Source organism: Leptosomus discolor, chromosome 1 (assembly GCF_034619465.1).
Source record: "Leptosomus discolor isolate bLepDis1 chromosome 1, bLepDis1.hap2, whole genome shotgun sequence".
NCBI lineage: Eukaryota > Metazoa > Chordata > Aves > Leptosomiformes > Leptosomidae > Leptosomus > Leptosomus discolor.
In genome coordinates this window covers 174,923,699-174,948,520 of record NC_141391.1, presented here as the reverse complement: position 1 = coordinate 174,948,520, position 24,822 = coordinate 174,923,699, and the positions used below count along the sequence as shown (strand labels likewise).

Below are 24,822 nucleotides of genomic sequence, written 5' to 3'. Positions count from 1 at the left end.
GGAAAAAAAAAAAAAAAGACAAGAACAAGCTTGAGAATATGAGCAGTATTTTTCTCAGTCTCTGATAAAGACGAAGACAGGGCTGTCTTACTGTTACCATTAATTGCTGAGAGAATCTAGTTCCATGGCCCTGCATATTCTTAAGTCACGTAAGTAATCTCACTGTAACTTTTTCCCCTCCTCTGTTTTTTCCTCGTTTTTTATGGTTGATAGCGAAGCTTTTTGACTAAGTGAAGGAAGATGCAGTGTGCCTATCCTTGTATAGTCTTTAAAAATCTGCCCAATCTAAATTTCTCATACCTCTTCTGCCATGAGAGCAGTTAAGTTCCCTGTTTCGTGCACTGAATTCTGCACACCGGAGTATAGTATGTTTAATAACGAGTTAAAACTGGTGATCTGTAACAGTGGAGAAAAATGGAGTTTGGAGGAGATAATGAATTCACACAATCTCTAAAAACCAGTAATTCCAGTATCTTTAAATGTATTAGCTGTTATAAAAGACTTCCAGCTCTTAGCTTTCTTCATTTCCAGAGCTACATTTCTTCACCGTCATAATTTTTTCTAGCATTTTTCTTTATCAGAAATGATAGCATTGCTGTAGTGTACAATCGAGAGTGCTATGAATCACTTGAACCTTGAAGCAGTTGTATAACATGGTGCCTCTGTGCAAATACAGAGCACGAAATTCTGATACCTTCACAAGAATAGACGGCTAATTCAAATTACTTCTAAGCCACAATATTTTTCTAAGTGTTTCCAAATCTTATAAATTATTTGGGATGATGATTTATCTTCCCCAGCTGAACTACTTCCCTCAGTAGTGTAAGTGAAGCTCTTGCATCTGTCCTGAGTCTTATACAGTCTAAATGCTCTCAATCTGCAATGTCCCAAATAGATAAGTTGCTGAGAGGCATGTAATATTCCATTTCAAAACACAGTTTAAAAACGAACTCCTTTTCTGTTTCCTTATCTTCTTCCTTGGTGTTCATCTTTGTATCGCTTTAATATACAAGGCTGTATCTGTGTATAAGAACTGTTTCAAGGACAGTGGTTTTATTTTGTGGTGTTTTTTGAGGACTTAGAAATTTTTTTCAAGCCACGTCAAAATTTAAATAAAATATTTTTAATGTTTTTGCAGAAGCAGAGTTATGTCAACAGGATCAAAACCCAGATTTTTGGGAAGGGTTTCCTGCATAAAGAGCTATTCTGTCAGAGAGGGAGAAATGTTTTAAGTCTCCCTGGCTCTTAAGTAAAATAGACTGGTGGTTAGGATCTTATCTTTGTTTATTTGGGGAGATCCAAGTACAAATATCTAATTAGCGTGCTTTGGGGCTTTCCACATTGCAGAGTGTCAAGCTGTGTACATCTTGTGCTAGAAGAAGTTAGATTAAGTTTTGGATAGTACAGCTCTGTGAAAAAAGCTGTAGCTGATTTCATTTCAATACCCTATCTCCTAACCATGCATAGATATAGATAACTGTAGTACAGATAATTACTGTAGGTTCTTCAGGGTGGAGGCAATATACCCTTTTTAACATACTTAAGATCATAGAGGAAATGTGATATCTAGTTCTTGCTGCAAAAATATGGAAATTTTGTTTCTGTTTCTTTGTTGCGGACCTTCCTGTGTGTTCGTGTATCTTCCTCAGCCTGTTGCCATGACTTCCAGTCATGCATCTCGTTCATTAATTCTCCCATGCTCATGCTGTGGGGATTGCTGGGCATAGAGTAATGTGTTTGTTGTAGGGCTTTTCTGCAGCAAGGGAAAAGAAGGAGACAATAGTGCTAAATGACCTCTGTGGAACATCATGAAAGCTTTAAATTGTTTTAAAGAAATTTATTTTCTCTTAAGTATTTAATGAGTTACACTTGCCCTTATTTGTATATTTGTTATAAAATTGTCAGCGATTGCACTTAAAAAAACCTCCAGTCAACACCTTGTCATATATTTTTTTAACATTTTAATTTAAATGTGGTGTAAAATACTACCTGGAATTAAAAAAGAAAAGTAACATTTTTCTACACCACCTATAGGCTTAACATATCTGTAACTGAGGTAACGAACACATTGAAAAACTACCAGAAATTTCCAAGCTGTCTTTTGTCTTTGTGTTGACAATTTTTTTTTTCCTGGATTCTCTTCCCATGTTTTCATGCAGTAGATGAATATACAGAAGACATTGCTGAATTTGCAAATAGCTGGGCTGTGCAAACCTCAGATGATGTAGTTTGTGTACCTACTGCCTCAGATTTTTCCAGTCCTTGCTCAGCTGATGCAGACTCCACTGAGGTAAATTAATCACGTTTTATATATGTATTTTTTTTTTCTTAATCTTCACTGCCTAGTGATGGTACAAGAATCTGGCAATACACACCATGCTGAAAAAAGCCTTAAATGCATTGAGGCTTTGAGAAAGGAAAGCTTCAGATTAGGACTGTTGCTAGGGAATGTCTGAAGATCTTCAGATGTTTAGCTTAAAAGTACAAAGGCTCAGATAGGATGTGCCAAATGGCACTGGTCTGCTGGCAGAGCTCTCCATTGCTGCATTAAACCTGAGTTCATTTTCCAGTCCTGGCATCTTACACTTCATTATTTTGGAAATTTTGAAATACTGCAGAAGAAACATGCTCACTTCCTGCATTGACATAAAATGCTTTTTTTTTTTTTTTTTTGTCATTTCACACTCTTTCATCCCACTTGGTTTAGGAGCAGAAGGCAAGCAAGCCAGCCTAGGCAGAGAGGACAAATTTTAGGAAGCATCATAAAGGAGACATAATAATAAATTGACACTGTGAGATTCTCAAATTTTAACGGGGATATAAAGGACCTTGGATTAGGGAAACAAAGCTAAAAAGAATTATGCTTGCTTAGAAAGTATTTGCTAACTGTTGTTTACTGATTCTCCTTAATGTGCAGGACATATTCTTCAAGTGCCAAATATTCCTACAGTTTCCTTTTCTCAGCTGTCATGAAAGCATAGATCCGTATTCTTATATTTCTAGCTGTATGAATGATCTTTGCAGGTAAGACTGGAGTTCTTGTGTGTTTATTTTTGATGCATGAAATGAATGCTCACTCATTCGTTTTGAACGCTCACTCATTCATTTTGTTTGAGACCAGAACTAAGCAGCATTGGGGGAAGTGAGGAGGAACCAAGTTCCATGCAAAAGAGACGGAGTTTCTCAGTGGGTGATTTAATGTGGAAACAAAGGGCACAGAACCAGCCTGCCAAGAGATATTTTGATTGCTAAAGGTTTTCATGGATTCAAGGAAATACTAGACAAATACATGGAAGAGAAATCTGTGGGGAATCTCAAAAGAGGAGCTGCTAGTCACAAAACCCCTGAAACCTGTATCTGGAGGTCCTGAATCCAAAATACATGGAGCTGGTACTAGGGGGAAATATCAATGATAATGGAGAAGCTGGACCATTTGTCTGACACAGTTAGACTGGTTTTATAAGCAACCACTATAGTTCAATTAGTAGAATTATTCAAAATTGTTTTATTTATGTAAATTCAGAGTTGTCAAAAGAAAGTCAGCTCTCATTGGCTTTTGTGGGAATCATACCCCCTCAGCTGTTGGCATTATATGCCACCTGGTATTTCTCTCTTAGCTCTTCAGACTGTTATTTAGTTCTTGTCATTCAGGTTAAACTGGTGATCCAGAGTGTAATTGAAGAGATGACTGAGCAGTGTACCACTTCCTTTTTAGTAGGGTTTTTAAATTAAGAAGTAATTGTCATAAACAGTGGGATTTTTACCAGACACTATTATGGCCTTCTCTGAGTATCATCAATTTAATTAAAAAAAACATAAAGAAAGGATCACAAAGCTAAAAGTAAGAATCACTCTGTATAATCCATCATAACTTTTTAGTTCGTTTTGGATGAATATTTGGTTTTCTGATTTACCATAAAGACAAGATGTAAGAATTGGTGTTGGTAGGCAAATCTCCAAAGCGTGCTTCCTGAAGTTTAAGATCAGTACATTGATTTCACTCAGAGATGAGTTGCATCTATAAGGTCTCTTTGTAACTCAGGAGTTTATTGTGGCTTTTGAAGAAGAATAATGAAAAGCAAATTTTCAACTGTGATATTGAATCAGTGTCATGGTGTTAAGGCAGATTTGATTTTTGTCGACATGAATATGTGTGTTGCTGTGAACTGTGCGAATGCTAAAAACCTTGAAGGAAGCTTCTGAGTTTCAGAACCTCATTAATTTAGGCTTATTTTGTTTATAAAAGAGACCTCTCTTCTTGTGGCTTAGTGTCAGTTTATGAAGTTTTTTTGGGGCCATAGTATACGCCAAATACTCTTTCTAAGACCCATTTAATTGGATTAGATAAGGAGAGCTGGAGAGACTCTGATCACTGTACCAAAGAGTATAGTGGTGTCTGATTTGATAACGGATGTGTTGAAAGAAGAATACAAGCACAATATAATATATTCCTAAAACCATTAATTTTGGAAGCATCATCTTGTGTGCTAAAAGACGAACTCAGCTGATCTGTCACAGTCATGCTTATAATAGAAATGTCTTGTTATGACTAGTTGATTTTGGCATCAAGTCCTCCACAGTGAGTGATGTGAGTTGTTGGACTTTCACAGTAACAAAAAGTTGGTGGTATCTCGCTTTATGTGGCTTACATTTGAGTAAAATTTGAGCTTACCTAAACACTTTACTTGATCCTGGCAAAAGCGCACTGTGCAGCTTCTTCTGTATAAACTAAAGCAGAGATAACGTCTTTGCCCAAGGTCGTGCTGTAAATCCCTTTCTACAGCATTCAGGGGACAATGCTTGTGGTGCCAAGCACTTCAACAGAAGGTCAGGCGTCAACCAACACAGTTCTTCTCACCAAGTTCAAGGACTGACAGGCAACTGGAAACCTGAACTTGTTACTTGGATCAGAATGTTTTTTATTAGTGTAGATCAGAGTTTCCACGTCATGTAGGAGGGAGAGGACCTGAGATGTGGCTCTTGAGACTGTTGAGTTATCCGTTGTCTTCAATACACAGTCATGTTTCTCTTTCACCATAAGCAGCATTTATCTTCTTTTTTTTTTTTTTTTTTTTGGTAATAAATTAGTAATTTTGTTTGTTGTGGTAATATTAAAATGGAATCATTTTTTGTGAGGTCAAACAATAAACACACAACAGTGTATTCAGTATAGCTCATTTCTTTTCATAGTATTTTCACTGTGTGCCATTACGAGTGGTGTCAGCTATGTGTGAAGTATCCTGTGCAGTGTCTCATGGCAGAGATTTGTGGATGGGATTTGAATTCCTTAATTATTCTCTTGTTTTATCATTTCAGAGTGGATGATGATGAAACATACTGCAGGGCGGTGACAGAGTATGCTAGAGCATGCTCTCACGCTGGGTCCCCGGTGCGGGACTGGAGGGATGACTTTCCTGCCTGTAGTAAGACTCTTTAATTAAGCATACAATGTGACCTTTGAGATAGCCCATGTATTAATTTCAAATAATTCCATCTTGACATTTGTCACCATAGGACTCAAACCTGATACTGAAGTAGATCAGCCAGCTTCACTATTGCTGGCGAAAAATAAGTCAACGACTTGCTAGAGGAATATTTTAATTCTGTTGTGATCTGATCTAGATCCATACAAAATTAATGTGTGCTGAACATATCCTAGGACAAAGAACAAACACCTGTGGAGGTCTGATATTGCCCCTCTTCCCAGACGACCTTTCAGCCTCTACTGGCCCTGTGAGAGAATTAATACAGTTAATCCAGCTCCTTCTGGTTATCACCACCACCCATCAATTGCAATTCAGTCTCATGCACTAGACTTTGAACTAGCTGAGACATGAGGACATGTTCCCCTGTCACAGGGATTATAACTTCTTTTGGATGGGTGATGTAGGAATTTGGTAAAGAAAGCCAAATACTGATAAGAGAATCACCACAGTTCATCAGTTAAAACCTCTTCAAACAAACCATTGTACCCAATCTGCATAATCACCTGTACCAGAAGTGCTGCACAACTGTTTATTTGAGAAAAAGGGATTCTTCAGTACGGAAAGAGAAATTGCACTAATGTTCGATGTACCCTGAATTTTTTGTAGCTGAGACGTGTGAAGACAACTTTGTACACCGTGACTGTATCAGTTGTTGTCCACCAACTTGCACATTTGAAAAAGATTGTCTTGGTAGCAACCTACACTGTTTAGATGGTTGCTACTGTCCAGATGGTAAGTACAGTCAACTTTATGTGAAAAAATATGTGTAAAGCTAATACCCAACATAATAATAAAGTTGTCTGAATAGACTGTGCTTGAAGTTAAAGCCTGAAAATGTGATTATTGTAAATTCTGCTCTAGCTGTTGTTATCCTCACTATGATTCTTCCTTTTAGGGTATTCTAAACATTTCTCTAGGGTACAAAGGTGGCTCAGAATGAAATATCCATTAAAATCTGGAGCCATCACTAATGTTTGCTGCAATAAGGTATTGCATAGTTTTAATCCACTTTATCTGAATTATTCCAAAATCTGTTGAGGTTTTGTTTAAACAGAAAGTGTCTTATGCTCTGTACAAGAAAACAAACTTCCTGAGACCTGTACTCAATAAAAACTAGGGATTGGACTATGAACAGTCTTGTTCTAGAAGGACTAAAGATTATCTCAGAATCTTTTCATTTTTGAGTCTGTACAGTTTTACACGCTTAAGGCAGATATTTTTCATAAAGCAACTATTCAGTATCACACAACTGCTTTGAGAGAGCTTCACTGTTCATCACTCTGAGATCTCTCCACTCGCTGGGCAATTCTTTTTGCTGCTCCCTGGTTAAGACTGGTGAGATCACCTTCTGGCAGATTCGAATGTTTGAGTCACATGGGGGAAGTGCAGTGATCCAGAGTTTGTTAATTTGTTTTTTGTCTCGTTTATTAACTTCCCTCCCAATAGGTCTCATTATGGAAAATGGAACTTGTATCTCTGTGTCGAATTGTCCTTGTATTTATCACGGAACTGCCTTCCCTGTAGGCTCAAAAATTGAACAAGAATGTAGCAACTGGTATGTGAAAGCCTCACATCTGTGTTTCTTCTCCCTGTGACTGCTGCCCGTAGTTAGTTTAACATCATTGTCACATTTCAAAGAATATTTAGTATCTGTATTTTACAGTCTGGGCCCTGTGTATCACTAAAATATGCAGGCTATTTTATGGAAAGGGTGATTTCAAGACAAATTAGTTATCTCAAAGCTGCTCTTTTTGCTAAAGTTCAGAATACTGAATTTCTATGTTTTGTGATTTTCTTTTTAGTATTTGTGTTGGTGGCACTTGGAACTGCACTGATCATGATTGCCCAGGTACCTGTGTTACATTATTCTTTTCTCTGCTCAGTGAAGGTTAAACTTTTCAGAAGACAACAGGACCAAATATGATCCAAGGGGTTGGGATTTAGGAAGAAAGATTAAGCAGACGAATGCTGAGAGTAACAGTGGGCCAGCTGGGGTGAAGCTGTTAGCTGCCTGACCATACTTGTCTTACCTTTTCCCCTTCGCTTCCCTAACTCAGTGTGTTACATCCACCTCTTGTTTTCCATCTCCTGTTTATGCTCTATGTTCTTCGGGGCAGGTGGCTTATTTCTACTGCCCGTGCAGTACGTAGGCCATGTATAAGGATCGCTTCACTTCTAGGTGCATTTATAACGCAAATAATAAGAAAAACGTCATTCTGATGCTCAGTGTACTGTTGTTTTCTCCCTTATAACAGCAGTTCATGTTTGGATAATGATCTTTATCTTTAAAGATTACATGTTTCTGTAATGAGGAGGAACATGCAGCAGTTGACTAGTGAAACTCCCTTGAGAGTTCTGTATCTTAGACAAGATTATGCTATTAAACTTGTGAAAAAGAGAATTTTTTACAAACTAAGGAGCCCCCTCTGAATGAGGTAAACAAGGCTTAACAGTTACTAAGCAAGGCATGACAGGGTGGATCTGTAGGGTAAAACGGTTGACACTGAGGACAACTCCATATGTCTTGTGTGTGTTGTGTGTGCATGTGGAGGGTTAACTATGACTACTCTAGTCTGGTCCTAGGGGCTGAATGCCCGTCAGTCGCAGAAGTAGGTTAGACGTGCTCCCACAGAGCACCTCCTGCAGTAGCTGCAGCCAAAACGAGCCTAGTTCGTGTGCTCTGACGCTGCGCCACAGTGTGAATGAAAGCGCAGTGAGCGGGGATGCGCTGGAGAGTTGCTTCAACTGTGCACTCCTGATCTGAACTGAAAAACAGATCTAGATGTGCCCCGAGGACAGACGTCTGCAGCCTCTTCATACCGACGGCAACAAGCAGTGCCACAGTACCTAGAAGGAAGGCAAAAGAAGCCTGTCCTCTTTCACACTCAGTTGTGCCAAAAGGGGATGACGAAAAAGATTCTAGGAAGCTTCTGAGTTGTATGAAAGAGAAAACTTTTTTGTATTTTAGGGAACTTGTGACTCAAAGGCATCTCATCTAGTTAGAACCAAGAGATGCTGTACATCAGTGTGTGCAATACGAGGTGGTATCTGATGGAAATAGGCTTATATAACATATTTTATTTCCAAATGCCATAATAGCTAGATAGATTAAAGTTAGTCTGGATTATGTGCTTTAGAAATAAGGAGGAAGTTTCTTATTTCTCTCTCTTACATAATTTACAGAATAATGATACATACATTCTTATGCAAGTGAACATTCTTGTTTATTCTTTTTCTCTCAAGCTGAGTGCTCCATCACAGGTAGCTCTCATTTCACAACATTTGATGGACGTCACTTTACCTTTCTTGGGATTTGCCAGTACATTTTGGTAAAAGGCACCGGGAAAAACAAATTCACAATCACTTTACAGAAAGCACCTTGTGGACAGGTAAGTCACATTTTTGTGACATATCCATCCATGTTTCAGGCAATCTTGTATAGGTTCTACTGTAACCTACTGGGTTACGTTTAACAAAAAATATAAATTTAAACCATTTTACAGCTTTTTTGTAAGCAGTTTTGTAAGCCCTTTGGAAAATCAGTTGCACCTTTAGAGGGATAAAGTCTAAAGTTTTATTCATTTACGCACACTAAACAAGTATATACATCTTTGTTATGGTAAAAAGAGGTGTCTTAGGCTTTAGAAAAGCCCTTTACTGGCAGCACTGAACAGCTTTAATACACCGCTAGTTAGGCAAGAGATTTTTTTTTTTTTTTAGCTTTAGATTTTTATTTAATATGATATAGCATATTTAATTTGTTGGAACAATGCCTTTTAGAAAACTATTGAAGAGACTAGCCACCACACATATTTGTTTGAAAGTACCTTGGTGAGTATACAACAATAGGCTTTAGAAATAGAGGTGCTTATAAAAAGTACTTATCTGCAAGACTGGATTTAATGATGTTATTAGTCACTTAGGCTCTCAGGAAAAGGGGCCTTGAACTCATCAGCAGGGAGTGATGCACTGAAGCTGCCCTTCTATGGGACTGTCTCTTATGTCCCTTCAAAACCTAGACTATGAGCTGGTGCCTCTGCTTTTTTTTTTTTGTAAGCACCTCCTCCTGTATAGGTGTTGCGACTCCTGTTTCTGCAATTCAGGTGGCCTCAAGTGTGAAATGATTGGTTAGGTAGTCACTGAGACACAAGGATGCTACTGGGAATGTGCCTTAGTACAACTCTAGGCGACTTGGAAAGTTTCTGGGTGAAAACATAGGGGTCCTGGGAGCATAAGATTCTTGGTTTAAGCTGCTTATGTGTCACCTTTTGTCCTGTACTTAGGTTCATAAATTCTGCCTGGATATCACTCTAAAATTATGGGTGTGCACTAGTTTATAAGTCACCATTTTTTGATAGTCAGGTATTTATAAATTATTATAGTATAATTCTGGAGAAACTTTATCCTTTTGGTCTGCAGTTAGAGATCATGACTGTGTTTCAAAGCGAGAAGCACCTTCATGTATGCAATAGTTTCTTTCTCCTGCTTTGCTGCATTGGGGCTCTGGTTGCACCAGCTTGATATAGGTGAGGTCAGACTCTTGCTCAAACACTGGTTAACCTAGCAATTAAGAGTACCCAGGGTGGCCATGCAAGTATGGGCTTTTGAACCCAGTATCCATACTTGGAGACCTCTGTCCACTTATTACTAGGCTGCCATAATAGCTACAATGCATTCTCCTTGCTCTTATATGCATATGCAATGTTTTATTATGTTCTATATACAATTTCAGGTGCTCTGTTTAATGCTTTGAGTGATAGTTTATAACTGATTTACCTGATGACAGCTCTGATGTTTCCTTTCTATACAACTGGTTTTTCCCCTGTTTGTTTATTTTTTTTCTTTCCTTGGTAATATTAATGCCTTTGCCTGTTTCTGACGGTGAAACTTGTTTCTATGTAGAACTTTGACCACGCCTGCATAGAGTCTATAACACTAGTTCTTGAAGATGATGTGAGCCAACAAGTAACTCTCACAAGATATGGTCAAGTCCAAACTGGTCCTAACCAAGTTTTTAACCTTAATGGTAAGAAGTGCATGGATTAGAATTTTACCAGGCTTCACATTCTTTCTTTTATATGCTCCAAAGCATTTTAATAATATCTGTGTATGAAAAAGGAATTTCTTCAAACATAACTTATGAAATGTACTATCACTTACTTCTGATAACCTTAGTAATGGTTCTAGAAATGTACTTTTTCAGCCTGTGAAATAGAGTCCTTCATTATGCCCTCATTTATTTGCATTTCTTATCTTGTGAGTACCTAGAAATCCCATTCATTTTGTTTTTGTTTAGGGGTGAGGAGGTAAGAAAAAGAAGGGAGGTGAAGCAAGGTTGGAAATAATCTTGATGCTGATGTTAAGGTCTAGCTTGATTAGAGCTGTTTGGAATAAATGGTATGGAATAGAATCCACGTGCTCTATGGGATCTACGTTGTTTTCTGTGCTGACTTATGTTGTGATTTCAGGCAGGTTGCTTCACCTTGCTGGAAAGGATAGTAAAATAAATCAGCCTTAAAAGGATGTTATAAAATTCAGCACTGAAGGTGGAAATGATATTGCTAAATTTCATACCTTACAGTGATCAGTAGTAAATTCTTACTGGATTTTTAGGCTCTTTCTGAAAGTGAAGTGGGAGTTCCCCTTTCCTTTCCCAGCCTTTGGCAAAAGAGAGTTTAGGGAGTTCTGTGCTAGTGGCTGCAGCTATGTCTTTTCTTCATTGGATCTGTCCAGTCACAGTCCTACTTCTGGCATTCACAGCTTCCTATGGCAATGAGTTTCACAGCTCAGTTATTCTTTTGATTATGTTGACAGTTCTGCTTCATAATTTCATTGATAATTTAATTTTGTCTTTTGAATCAGTCCCCACTCACTTTGTTGTCTCTTTCCATAGTCTGCAAGAAATATAATCTATGACAAACGTTTTGGTGTCATACTCTTGATAACTGCATGTGTCTAGCAAGTCTTATCAGCTAAGAACATCTTTAAGCTCACATAAGCATTTTGTCTGCCTGTTCTCAGTTTATGCACCTAAGTATGTGTGTGTGCATGTGTAGAGGCTGCTTGTGAAGTTAGATCTGCTTTAAGCCTGCAGCTGCAAGTAGCCCAACAATGTGTATCAAATGAATGCTGTGACTGTGAAATTTCCATTTCCTCACATAATGGATTTGCTGGGAAGGAAAGCTGGGAATTTGATAGGGCCTTAGTTCACATACAGCCTAAGGAAGGAGCTATACTGATGTCATATCAGTAGTAGTAAGAGAGAACCTTTTATCTAAAGATTGCAATACACTTTACAGACATCTGCTAATTAATCATACAACATCGTTGGAGACTAAGAAACAAGTGGTTTCTTGTCTTGTCTTCTTATTGCCAGAGGCATGCTGTTGTATTGCTTTTTTCTAAAAAAAAAAGAAATGTGAGAGTTGTTTCTGGATAACTCACAGGTACAGAAAGGTGAGAGATTTTTTCTGTCGACAGTAGTTGTAATTCCTGATTTGTGTTGCTAATGAAAAAGATATGTAGTCTCCTAAGTTCAGATGGAGAATGGGTGACGTTATTTGGCTGCAGGAGAGGTTGTGTATAGTTTCTCATTGTATTTCTGAGTTTTCAAAATCTATTTTGTTTAAGGGGTAAACCAATCCAACTTGGAAGCTGGATTTCAGTGACTTTGTTTTTCTTTTTCTTTTCTATGTGCAGGGGCTATTGAAATTCAGAATATATCTTCTTTCTTTGTTCAATTGAAAACTAGTTTTGGTTTGAAGATACTGTTTGCTAAAGATGGAGAGAGGATCTACGTTCAAGTTGATGTTGGCTGGAAGAGAAGAACATTAGGACTATGTGGAACATACAATGGGAATTTAAGAGATGATTTTCTGTAAGTTGCATATCGTACACTTAGATTGTGTTTAATAACAAATGAAAAGTTTTGTTGAAAGTCATCATCTGATTATTTTATTTCATTACCATGCTCATACTTTATTAAACTAATCAATATAAAAATCTCAATTAAAATGTTATTTTGTATTTCTTATTTTGAAATAAGAAACGTATAAATGTAGCGAAGTCATTCTAAGATGTTTAGTTAAGTAATTCTAAAAAACTACCATATTATTTATAGAAGTTATTGGATGATGATATTGCTTGAACGCACTTTTTTTCCTCCCTGCTGCTCCCTTATCATCAGAGCAAATACATGAGCACTGATAAAAAGAGTGGATAATACTAGTATCATCCTGACCTGAATAACACTTAGTACTGCTTGATTTCTTTTTCCCACATCAAGTTTTAATGGAAAAAAATGTAATTCTGAACCACAGGAATAGTTTAATTAGAAAGCCACACTTTCCTTATTCTTCTACTTAATTTCCTCCAAAGTTCCTCAAGTTATAATATCACAAAACTTTTCCAGCAATAATAAAAGCTTTTGAAATACTTGGTGAAAAACAGCATCAAAATGCAAACAGCCCCCCTTGAGAACACTGAATTAGCTAACAGGTCAGTTTTTTGACATTTCACTGAATGTATGTACTCAAATAAAGGCCAAATTCTCCTCTCATTAATGCCTCCTCCAACGGATTTCAGAGTACTTGAATTAAGCATGAGGGCAGACTTTGAGTGGAAGAATATTTTTACATGAGTAAAATATTAAGGAAAAACCTTCACATGCCCTCTTTTCTTTTATACCTCACAGATGGAAATTCTTTTGACACATTGAATGTTCAATGTGACTATACATCTAAGGTTTTTTGATGTACTTGTGTCCTCAACCATGTAGTCGAAAAGGTCAGCAGGACGCTTGTAGTGTTGATCTTTTCCTTTTCAGTTCTCCAGCAGGGATGATAGAAGGGACCCCACAACTTCATGCCAATGCATGGAAGGTTTCCTCAGCTTGTTCTGTGCCTATCAATATTCCTGTGGTTGATCCCTGCAATGTTAATCAGCAAAATGGTATGTTTTCACATGGGAGTCTGGAATTAGCTGTATCGTATTATTATCAGACATTTTTTGTTTTCTCTGTGAATGAGTTGCACATACATGTATTTCAACTTCAGTTTTAGATGTGCACTCTTTCTTTACTTTTTCTTTTCTGTCAAAGAACATTCTTTCCATATATTTACCATGTAAAGTAAGTCCTTCATAAATACAAGTTGGTCATTTAATGCTGGCTGTACTGTCCATGAGTCCTAAGTCCTGCTGTCTAATATACATGCAGAGTGCTAGGCAGAACACTGCCTGTAGTCCTGCAAGTTATGCCAGTCAAGAGGGATGATGTGATGCGTGTTTGTAGATTGACAAAGAAAGCACAGGAGACAATGTCTTGCCGAGACAGTGTTCAGAACAAAGTTCGCCTCTGGATTCTCCATGCTTGTTTCATTAAAAGTTTCCTTATTCTCCATCTATGCCTTCTGACACAAACTGATGCAAACAATCTGAGATCTGTGAATTTGTTCAAATTCCTGAGTAAAGATTTAGTTCTGGCTGGTTGATGTGTCTATGTTTTGTGTTGAACTTTCACTGTCTCCTCCTTTCCATGCTGCTGCTCTTTTCAATTAATGAAGACAATGGGCAGGCAGTAGTTGCCAAGTCTGACAGAATTTGGTCTAATATTTTTAATGTTTCAGACATAAGACCTCACTAAGGATGTGGGATCTGGCCATATTTAGAGCCTGCGGGAACAAACCTAGAATAACCATAAACCTTTAAGAATCTGGGGCATTCTAAGACTTTTTATGCCTTCAGCATTGGCTGTCTTCTAAAGCAGTACATCTCAGCCAAGTTAGGTCTCTCCAAGACACAACATGCCTCATCTTCAGTTCTGTGCTTCCTCAAAGGAGGTGGAGTTTGGCAAACATGTAAGCTGCTTAGTGCAGGAGGGTGGACCACATGACCTTCTGAGGTCCCTTCCAGCCTGAATTTTCCTGTGATCCTGCAATTATCACTGGAAAAAACAGCTCCTGAGTAACCGGTCCTGCCCCGCATTACCACCTGTGCCGAGGTAGCACAAGCATTTTTGCAGGTCTGTGATGATCTTAATCTGATGAAACTGAAAAAGAAATGATTGTTTGTTTACTTATTTTGTCAGTTTACTTTTCAACCAAGCCAAGTTCACTCTTTGAATCTCGTTTACTGAGAAACTGCAGAAATCCTTGTGCCGGTGTGTGTATGTGGGAATGGACAGGGAGGATGAAGGGTAGGGACACTCTTTTAGCAGCAAAATTTGCTTAAACATGATCCAAACTATGTTGTTGCTGAGTTATTCCACCACTTGTGGTGGTAGTATGCTTCAGTGGTTAAGAGGAGGGTCTGTTTGCACTAGAAGGTGTATGGCCAGCTTGGGACTTGTGTGCTCTCAAGCTCCAGTCTGTAATTCTTTCTGAGTCCACATGCCAAGAACTTCTTGGCCATTGCTGATTTCAAAGCTAAATGAAACGTCAAGTAGTAAAAAATATATTCCAAGCTTTGGAGGGCTCTTCTAACCAACTCTTGAAATATATTATTTTGCCATTTAAGTTTCCTGAACTACTAGAGGAAGGCGTAACTGGTTTTATATAGTTATTTTTATCTTAAGTGGAGTTTATTGTTGAGGGAGTTGCTCACAATATCAGTTTTAAAATAAAGAGTCTTGCAGAAAGACATTGTATATAAGTTTTTGTTGCACGACTGGCTATGTTTATTTGGTTTTAATATTCTGTGCTACTAATTTGACTAACTTATATTAAAATGGATCTGGCTAAAACAATGTCACCTTCTCTTAGCTGGGTATGCATCTCACTGTGATATTATCAATCAAGAAGTTTTTTCTCCCTGCCACGCCTACATCAGCCCAGGATTATACTACCAGTTATGCCGTTTTGACGCGTGCAAATGCGGAAGCAGCTGTTTGTGTAATGCTTTGGCACACTATGCTTACGTCTGTGGCAAGCACGGGGTTGTTGTTGACTTCAGATCTCGTATTTCTTACTGCGGTGAGTAATGTTTGCAGAATGGATTATCTTTAGGAAGTGCGTAAAATTCTACAAATATAATTTACTCCACAAAATACAGGGATCGACCTTTGCTGGAAACTAGAATTGTGCCATAGGATAATGACATACTCAGGGGAGAATACTAATAACTTTTATTCCGGGCATCTGAGTTGGGGACCCTGAGCTGCCTCACATGGTGTACCTGTTCCTTTCCATTGGCTACAGAGAGAATTTAAATTTCTGACTTTGAACCCCTAAGTCATGTGGAAGGCCCTGTTAGGCTAAAGGAGTCAGGGAGTCATAGGAGCTGGGCTTTTCACTAAAGGGAGGCAGGGACTTGCCAGGGTGGGCAGGGCGGTGTAGGCAGTGATTTGCCAAGTAGGATATAGCAATGATTTAAACGAAGGCATTTCTAGAGTAATGCCTCAACTTTAACTGGACCATGCTTCCTCTTTGGAAGCCTGAGTTAAAAGATAGAAACACCCACCCCACCACCCCCATATATATATAAAGAATACACACCTAGTGCTTACAAAATAGACAATTCCAGACAAGGAATTTTCTAACATAAACCCACCTGAATCTAAACATTTCTAACTTAGGAAACCAGTATAATAGCATATTTTTCTCATGCATTTTGCCTTACCCCAGTGCAGCAAGAGACTATTTTGCTTTGCAGTTTTGCACTCCCATGATACACTGCTTTGTTTTCTGTATTTCACATTTTAAGAGTATGTTGTTCTCCCTTCCCTCTCCCTCTCTCTCCTCCAGCTGTGATGTGTCACAGTGGTATGCTTTATCATCAGTGCTCCTCTTTTTGTAAACAATCCTGTGCTTCACTTTCTATGACAAATATCTGTGGTGACGACTGTGCAGAAGGATGTAATTGTCCTGATGGGAAATATTTTGAAGAGTCCGTCAACTCTTGTGTATCAATGTAAGTCATAATAATATAGAATATATATGTATAGGCATGTTTTCCTCTTTCCAGCAAGATTTAAAGTAGTTTTTCTGATGTTTTCTTCAAGATGTAGACTGCAGGATAGCAAGCAATATGTGAAGATTTCATATTCTTTGTACTAATCAATAGTTGGGCTTAATACGCTACATATGTTTGTATGTCACATTGCTTTAAAGAAAGATGATGAAACTTTTTAATTCATGGGAAAACATTTTCACATGAAAACCTTGTTTTTAACACTTAAAATGAGAAGGAATCTACATAGTTGCAAACCATAAAATCAAGGATAGTATGTAGACAGTGTCTAGGAGAGCCTTTTTTCTGTCTTGTAATGTGAACTCCTTCATTTAAGTGGAAGGAAATGGTCAATGAAAGGAAATAGGTTTTGTACATTTTGTACCAAAATTTTACGGCTTATCACCACGGGGAGTTATTGAGTTCAGGTACTGGACTGAAAACTGGAATGAGATTTGATATAAATTCCAAGATTATACAGAGTTACTGCTGTTCATTGTGAGATATATTTTGGAAACTTCAGTAAATTTCATAGTGTAGGGATAAAGACTGTTTCAAGCTAACAAGTGTGAGATAACTTGATATTCTCATTTTTTTGCATGGTTTATAGGGAATTCTGTTGCTACTTCTGTCCCATCTGGCTCTTATCACAGACAGAGTCAATGGATTTTACTATGATAATTCTTCTGACCCATGACTTTAACAGTACTTTGAATGGGAACTACATGTTGCCATACTACTCCCACAACCGGGAAGAAAAGCTCCTTTCTATAAGACTAATGCACAGAAACAGCAAATAAATAATACAGAGTCTGAGGAACATCCTGGATTTGTTGTAGATGGTAGGAGTTTTGCCTCTGACTTCAATAAAGTCAGAGTGTCATCCTTTAGTTTTTGCCTTTAGAAGTACATTTTAAATATAAAGATTGAGTTAATGAATTATAAGGCCTGCTTGTCACAATAGGTTAATAAATGGATTGCCCTTAAATCCCATTTCCTCTTGCTTCTGTATCTACATGCATAAATATTCTTTTAACAGATCTGCTTGTCATTGTCATTACAAGGACAAAGCCCTCCAGCCTGGAGAAATCCTCCCTACACCAACAGGCTCCTGGTAGGTTTGAGCACAATTTGTATTCTACTCAAGAGCCTCGAGAATTTTTTCACATAGAACGAAGGTCAATTGTATCAACAGTTTATTTTTGTTACACACTTAGTGAAAGGGTTCCTCATATAAATTGGATTACGTAGCTGCTTATTTTAACAACAGGATACCTGGATATTTCTGTGAGCCAGGGACTAAAGAGAGGTTGCAGTCCTGTTCTTAGGCCTGGGGCCATTATGATAGCAATATGAGGCTGGTTTTGGAAGAATAAACAATGTGATTCTATTTTGGAAAGTCTTTCAAAGAAAAGCTTGCAGGGAGCTATATTTGTGACATTTTGTGTTATTAATTCATGATGGAATCCTGACCTCACTGAAAACAAGTGGAGAAATCTCCCAGGTTTCCTGGTCAAATTCCTTGTTCATTTTACAAGAAATGCTCTCAACCTGCTGATGTAAAATCATGTCTGTGACTTGAGTGTCAAGGTTGATTATTGCTCAGGTCTTACATATTATAGTTCTTATAAATGAAGTTTGGTAATCATGTAGTTCAAGAGGTGAGAGTAGGAGCTTCATTTTTCTGCCATTGCTATGCCTCTGCAATGCGTTGGTTTTCTCACAATTTTTTTTAAGGAAAAGCAAAAAGGAGGACCAGGTTTACTGTTGAATATGTTTCCTGCAATTCTGTATTTTATCATAAAAAGAATCAAGCTGTGTATCCTAATGTCTGTGCAACAGGAAATTTGCATACTGTAACCTTCCATATTCACCAAGGCGGAAAATGTGTTCCACTGCCAGCATCCTGAATCACCTGCCCCTATGCTCCCACAGAAGCTGATATGCCCAGCTTCTTTTTTATTTCAGTGAAAGTTAGGCAATTAATTAGCACATAAACACCTTTGTGAGTTTGGGCCCTTATTACAAATCAGCAGTTAGAAAACACAAAATGTTTTTCAGAACTCATGCTTGAGGATTTAAATCTTTCCCCTCCTGATTTCTGTTGTTTAAATTGGGTTAAGTTGTATTAATTTTTTAAGATGGTGGCTACAAAACATTTTCTCCTTGAATAAAGATGAATTTGCTTTTCTTTTCCAGTCAGTGTTTGAATGGAACAATGAAATGTATTGAAGCCACTACAGAAAATACAGGTAATTTATAGTCTTGCTCATATTACCATTGCACAGAGAAAGTTTTTGACATTGAATAGTCATTTGGTTTTCTCCTCATATGTAATTTCATTATGAGATACTTAACGTCATGACATATTTGAAATAGGAGGTTAGGAGCACAAGTTGGTTTTTTCCTTTTCCTTTTTCTGTAGCACAAATTGTACTACTAAGTCACTTGGGAAATTAAAAAAAATGAATAAATATATGTGAGGTGTAGGTCAATATGTTGTCATGGGAGTACCTAAAATTAAGCTCACCATCCATGTTTAGGAAGCCTTAAGATCTTGATTTCTGGAAAGTAAATTTTAAATTAATTTCTAATCAATTTAGAAGGGATTTCGGTACACTGAAAATTATGCTACTTCTAAAGATTCTGTCTACCTAAGGCATAATTACTTCATCTTTAAGAACAGACTGTGTAGCAGATCCAGGGTGCGTAGATCCGCATCCGTAATATTAAGTTTTGGTCTTTTTTTACATTAAAACATATATTAATTTTATATCTTTGTAATACAAATAAAATTATAGACTTTTATCCAGAATGTATTCTTATGTGTACTGTAACGCAGGTTAACCGTGCATTAAAATAAACAGATGGTGAACAAAACCAAATAGAAAAACCTTCAGTGTAAAAAAGAGCAGTTGATCTCATTTAACCTGAATTTTGCATTTGAAGTTCACATGTGCCCTGAAGGAAAAATCTACTATGACTGCAGATCTCCTGTGCCTGGATTACCAGCAGCGGGTGTGAATTGCGGGATCTCTTGTGCGAACCTTGCCATGAACTTCTCCTGTGTCCCCTCACCACCCTGTGCAAGTGGCTGCGTTTGCCCCCCTGGGTAAGCTTTGGCAGAACAACCCAGAGCACAAGCCATATACATATTTTTCACAGTTTAACTCTGCTTTTTTTTTTTTTTTGCTTTTTAAATTCCAGTGGTATCACACCTCTAATTTTGAAGCTATTGTTCTATAAATTTTTGCAGTCACAGTTAAAAGGCCAAGTCTTTTGTCTCTGGCAGCCCTTTTCTCCTTCCTGCTGGTGTGAGGCTCCATGCTATAATGCTTTCTCAGCTGGAGTCCCACAGTTTCTCCATCCTGAGACCACGATTTCACTATCCCATGAGATATACACCTTGCTACGAGATCGATTGGCTGGTATTTGGGACTTTCTGGACAGGAGATAACTCCCACCACTTGCACAGTGTAGTTTATTTGAATGTAGAAGCAAACATGTCAAAAAATCCTAATGTAAACCGTCTGTGTTCCTACTTAATGCCCAAGTAATTGTCTCATCTAGACTTCTACTCAGGCTTACAGTATTGATGCCCAACCTGGGGCAGGGAATGGGGGTGTGCAGGCTGGATCCTGCCCTCTTCCCCTTCATTCTCTCTGCCCTTCTGAACTGAGCCAAAGTTTTTGTTTTCTCAGCTCATGCGTTTGGATTTGGTGCCCAGAAACAGTCTGCTGATCTTGGCAGGGGTCAAATCAAAGTGCAAAAGCTAACAGCATTTGTTGTGAAGTTTCTGTCAGGATCAGCTACCACTCTCTTCTTCTGCTTCCACTCCCTCCCCTGTTACCTGCTGTGTGCACTTTCAGATTTGGAGTCAAATATGCTGTGCAAATTTTTGCAATTTGACCTCAGGTGGAGTTCTCCCTGCTACTGTATGTGAAGCCAATGGTCCCTTGACAGCGTCTCAGCTGTGCACAGATCAGAGGTGATGAGACTGCCAGGATTCCCCTTCCAGCAACTTGTGATGTTCATAGATGACTAAGCACTGGTGAAGGACAGATTTCAGGCACAGCTATTTAAGATTTCATAGTTGTTCTTGCCTGGTATTCTGTAGTCCTCTACAACCTCTGCCTCAACTGAGGAGTTAGCTTTCAAGACCATTACTGCTATAGGAATAAGCAATTATTTTTAACACAAAAATGCATGACTCTGTACAAGGCATCATGGAAAAACTAGTAAATTTTTACTGAAACATCACCATGATATTTGCACGAACTTAAACTAGCAGCATTGCCATGAAAGTTCATTTGAAAATTTAAAATAATTAAAATATAAGTTAAAAAGCAGAGCTGAAGTCCCATTCTCACAGTCAAGTAGTACTACACCATTTCAAATTGAATATGTCACTCGATTATTTTTGGAACGATAAACTATAAAAGGGATGCAGACAAGCCCAATACGAAGTTCCTGTCAAATAATGGAATAAACCACATGAATTATTTTGTTAAGCAAGAGAATAAACGTTTTGCTATTAAACATAAAGGTAAATGTGTGAGTGCAGTTAGCACTCATTGGTCTTAAGCTGTATTTCTGGAGCCATTATGCCTTTCAGGCTCATGATTCCAAGAAGTGAGTATGGCTTTTAGCTAGGAAGGGGCCAGCAGGTTTATCTGAAAAATTGTGTTCAGACGTTCTCTTTTTTATACAATAAAATGTTAAACATATACCTCATGATATTAAATCTATATGAATGAGTCATGAAAGCCTTGTTATGAGAAGTTTTACTGTTATGTCATTTTTTTTTAATTCTCTTAAGATGCTGTTCTCTTTGTTTCTCCTTTCCCCCCTTATTTCTACCACTACCCATTTTTTGACCCAACTACCTAACCTTTTGGGGTGGAATCTTGAATTCTTCTGGAGACTGGCACCTTATTCTATCATCCTTCATATTTACGGTGTTCACAAAGTAGCTTGTGCATTAAATCCATTCCTTTGGAAACCCATGACAGGAGGGGCTATAGTAGGCAAAAAATGGTCCTCTTAGAGTAAAAAAGTTTTACATTTCCTATTGTTAAAATTCCTGCACGGCAGCTTGTAGTTCTTTTATCAGTAGTCAAAGAGGTGATAATAAGAAACGCTGAAAGTCTCTGGTATGTTATAAAAATTGAATAGAATAGCTCAAAACTTCATGAGGAAATGATCTGAGAATGACAGTGAATTTGCCACTTTTTGCATCAAACGCCGCTGTTTTGTCTTAACCTTGTTGTTGTTTCCACTTCCCCAAGGTAGACAGGTAACCACCACTGCCCTTTGTAAACTGTGTATCTTTTTTCCTGCTAACTCTGCAACAGCTGCCATAGCCCAGCTCACTGTCCTGTGCTCAGAACAGGACGGTTGCTGCTCTGTGCAGGGGAGCAGGCACATCAATCCGGCTGCTTCCCTGGGACAGGTGGGCAAGGGAGCAGCCGAGAGGGAAGGGCGGCCCGGCTGCAGCCTCAGCAGCATCCCTAACACACAGGTGCTCTGCAGTTTGCAGGGAGATACCTACACTACCTGAGCTCTTGCATTAGGAGTTGCTGCCCCACACCAACATCCCCCTTTTGAGGTAGAAGGAGAGCTGCAGCTGCGAGCTTTGTGAAGTCTCCGGCTGTGCACACTGGGGACTATTTGATTCGGACTGCTTTTGCTGCTCAAACTATTGTCCTTGGCTGGGTAGAAGCCGGGTTGTACTTGGCAGGCTTTAGACAACGCACTACACATACACGTGTTGATCTGCTTGTGAGTTTATGCTTTCATCTTAATAATTCTTCTGTTTTGAAGGATGGCTGAGCACAGAGGGAAATGTTATATTCCTGACAGCTGTCCATGCACCTGGAAAGACAGGGAATTTCTGTCAGGAGAAGTGATAATTACACCATGTTACACCTGGTGAGTGACACGCATTTTGCATACTTCCAAATCATCTGGGTCTAACCACAAAGTGAAACTGATACAGAATACTTGTTGCATACGTTTAAAATCAAAAATACATATGTTTGTAGACAATTACAGAATACATCTTTTGTTAGGCTTACTAACAAAAGAGTAGGCAGCCTTTTGGTTGAGTGCTTCTTCAGGTCTGAAAAGGAAGCAGAAGATATCCAAGCTAAAAAGCAGTCAAGAACAAATGCTTGATTGCACACATATCAGTTAATCTCTGAAAGAGAAGACATCTGGCGTTTTGGAGAATAGAATACCATGAAAGACAACTATGGGGAAAAAAAAAGAGAAATTAAATGTATGATGGTGGTAAAGAGTCTGCTTCATTGGGAACTGGACTGTTTGCAGTGTGAGTTACCAGTCATCATGAGCAACTGTATAGGACGAAGATGGGCAATAAAAAAAAGAAAAGGCAAACAAAAAAGCATCAGAATTGGAAAATAAGCTAGCGCCCAACATCTTTTTAAAGAAGCCCTACCTAACTCATATTGTCGCAAACCAGTTTTTCATTCATTATCATTTGCTAGCCAAAATATCTATCTTTGGTTAAGTATATATTTAATAATAACAATAAAAAAGTTTGGCATGGCAGCTTTTAATCAGTTAAAAACTTCATTGGCAAATCAACTGAGCTTACACACTTATACAAGCAAAACTAGAAGCCGTCAGAACTACTTTCATCCAAATTCACGTAAGTCACTCAATGTAGCTGACAGGAGAAGTAATCCCACAAAATATCAGCATTTATTTCTTAAACTCATTCTGTACTTGTCCAGTACCCTGGAATCTTACAATTTGAAACTGGAGGTCTTTTGCATTGAGTATGTGCAGATTTTTATCAATATTTCTTGAGAAAAAATACAATATTGATGTTCTATGAATGAGTGTGTTGTGGCATGGTGTCTATACTGTCTAGCAGTGATGAAAATATTTGCATAAGCTATAAAAACTTTGAGATTTTGCATTAATTTCTTATGCATTTTTATTGCACATATGTGCTGACGGTGAAATGCTCAACACTTCTCTGCCATGGCGTCACCAATAACTTCAGAATAAACCCACAGAGTAGCTCTGTGTTTCAAGGTCTGAGAATTTTCTTCCTTTAATGAATTTCTGTATGACTTAAACAAAAGAACCCAAGAAAGCTTTTTCTTGAAAATAAAAAGAAAATGACTCTGCTACGAGAAGATACTGATTGTTAATTTTCCTTACAGTGTTTGTCGGAGAGGGATATTCAATTGCACTAGTTACCCCTGTCCTGCTGTATGCACTATCTATGGAGATCGACATTATTATACCTTTGACGGATTGGAGTATGATTATGTCAGTGACTGCCAAGCTTACGTGCTAAAGGTAGGAAGATTTGAAAATGGTACGTGTGTGTGTCCTTATGTATCTATGTGGGTCTAGAGAAAAATAGAAAACAATATTTTCTGTTCTACCTTAACCACGCTTTCATCACAATAAGCAAAGAACACTATAGAAACTGTTCTAGAACTAGGTATTATCTATAGGTTTATTTAATAATGATCTATAAACTCTGCTTGGCAGAGGGGTAATGACGACCTTGGAGGCTGCTTGGAATCCTTGAATGTGCTCTGCATCAGATCTGGACTGTATGTGTATAATAATATCAAACACAATGATTTCATAATTCAACAACGAAATCCTTCATTGAGGTTATCTGGCAGCTACATGCTAATGCTCCTCATAGCACACATTTACAGTACATTGCTAGCCTTTTTTGTTTAAGAACACCACTACTGACATTTAGAAATATATTCTATTACTAACAACACTGTTGTTTATTATCATTGTTGCTATTAATTCTAAGAGTCTGTCTTCTGGGTTACAGTAATGTGTTTAGAAGAATATTAATTTTCTGTCAACACTGACTGTCTAACCTTAAGAAAAAGCATGGTTTCTTAACACAGACTACTGCAAATAGTTTATTTCACATACGCTTAAGTAGAGCATTCACATCTGTGAAATACAATAGGTTGATTCCAGATTATTTTCTTTGTTGAAAAAAAAAACAATGAGAGAGATTTGGTAAAGATAGTAAGAATACCTCATAGCAAACTCCTGGCATGTATCATATTGTCTCATAAAAGAGCTCTTACTCTTAGAGATGCATGAACCTTAGCACAAACCTTCCTCCTTTAAAATGAGAAAAATAGGGGTTACTTTATCTGTAAAATCACCTTACCCGTATGATGAGGTGGAAAGGTGGGTTGTCATTTCTTAATTCTTATGCCATCCAGCCAGAGAGATGTATAAGACAAATCTATGCTGCTTTTTCAAACTTTAGTATGATACTGGAATGTTTTGCTTTTACAAGCAAATGTCACCTGCCACTCTAGTGTCTAAGAAAGTACCTTTCTGGAAACAAACCATGGGGAGCATTTGG

General features: G+C 38.0%; 1 protein-coding gene across 1 annotated transcript in view; it reads left to right on the top strand.

The window, feature by feature from the left end:
* Positions 1-24,822, top strand: part of OTOGL (otogelin like) — a 98,522-nt gene that overhangs the window by 12,310 nt on the left and 61,390 nt on the right. Inside the window, exons 9-25 of the mRNA XM_086461918.1 lie at positions 2,163-2,290; positions 2,918-3,024; positions 5,317-5,423; positions 6,093-6,218; positions 6,933-7,041; positions 7,289-7,335; positions 8,730-8,875; positions 10,389-10,512; positions 12,186-12,363; positions 13,312-13,436; positions 15,245-15,454; positions 16,226-16,391; positions 17,470-17,544; positions 18,630-18,682; positions 19,380-19,542; positions 22,254-22,361; positions 23,627-23,765. Coding sequence (XP_086318044.1) covers positions 2,163-2,290; positions 2,918-3,024; positions 5,317-5,423; positions 6,093-6,218; positions 6,933-7,041; positions 7,289-7,335; positions 8,730-8,875; positions 10,389-10,512; positions 12,186-12,363; positions 13,312-13,436; positions 15,245-15,454; positions 16,226-16,391; positions 17,470-17,544; positions 18,630-18,682; positions 19,380-19,542; positions 22,254-22,361; positions 23,627-23,765 — 2,111 coding nt within the window. The remainder of the gene's footprint in view (positions 1-2,162; positions 2,291-2,917; positions 3,025-5,316; positions 5,424-6,092; positions 6,219-6,932; positions 7,042-7,288; positions 7,336-8,729; positions 8,876-10,388; positions 10,513-12,185; positions 12,364-13,311; positions 13,437-15,244; positions 15,455-16,225; positions 16,392-17,469; positions 17,545-18,629; positions 18,683-19,379; positions 19,543-22,253; positions 22,362-23,626; positions 23,766-24,822) is intronic.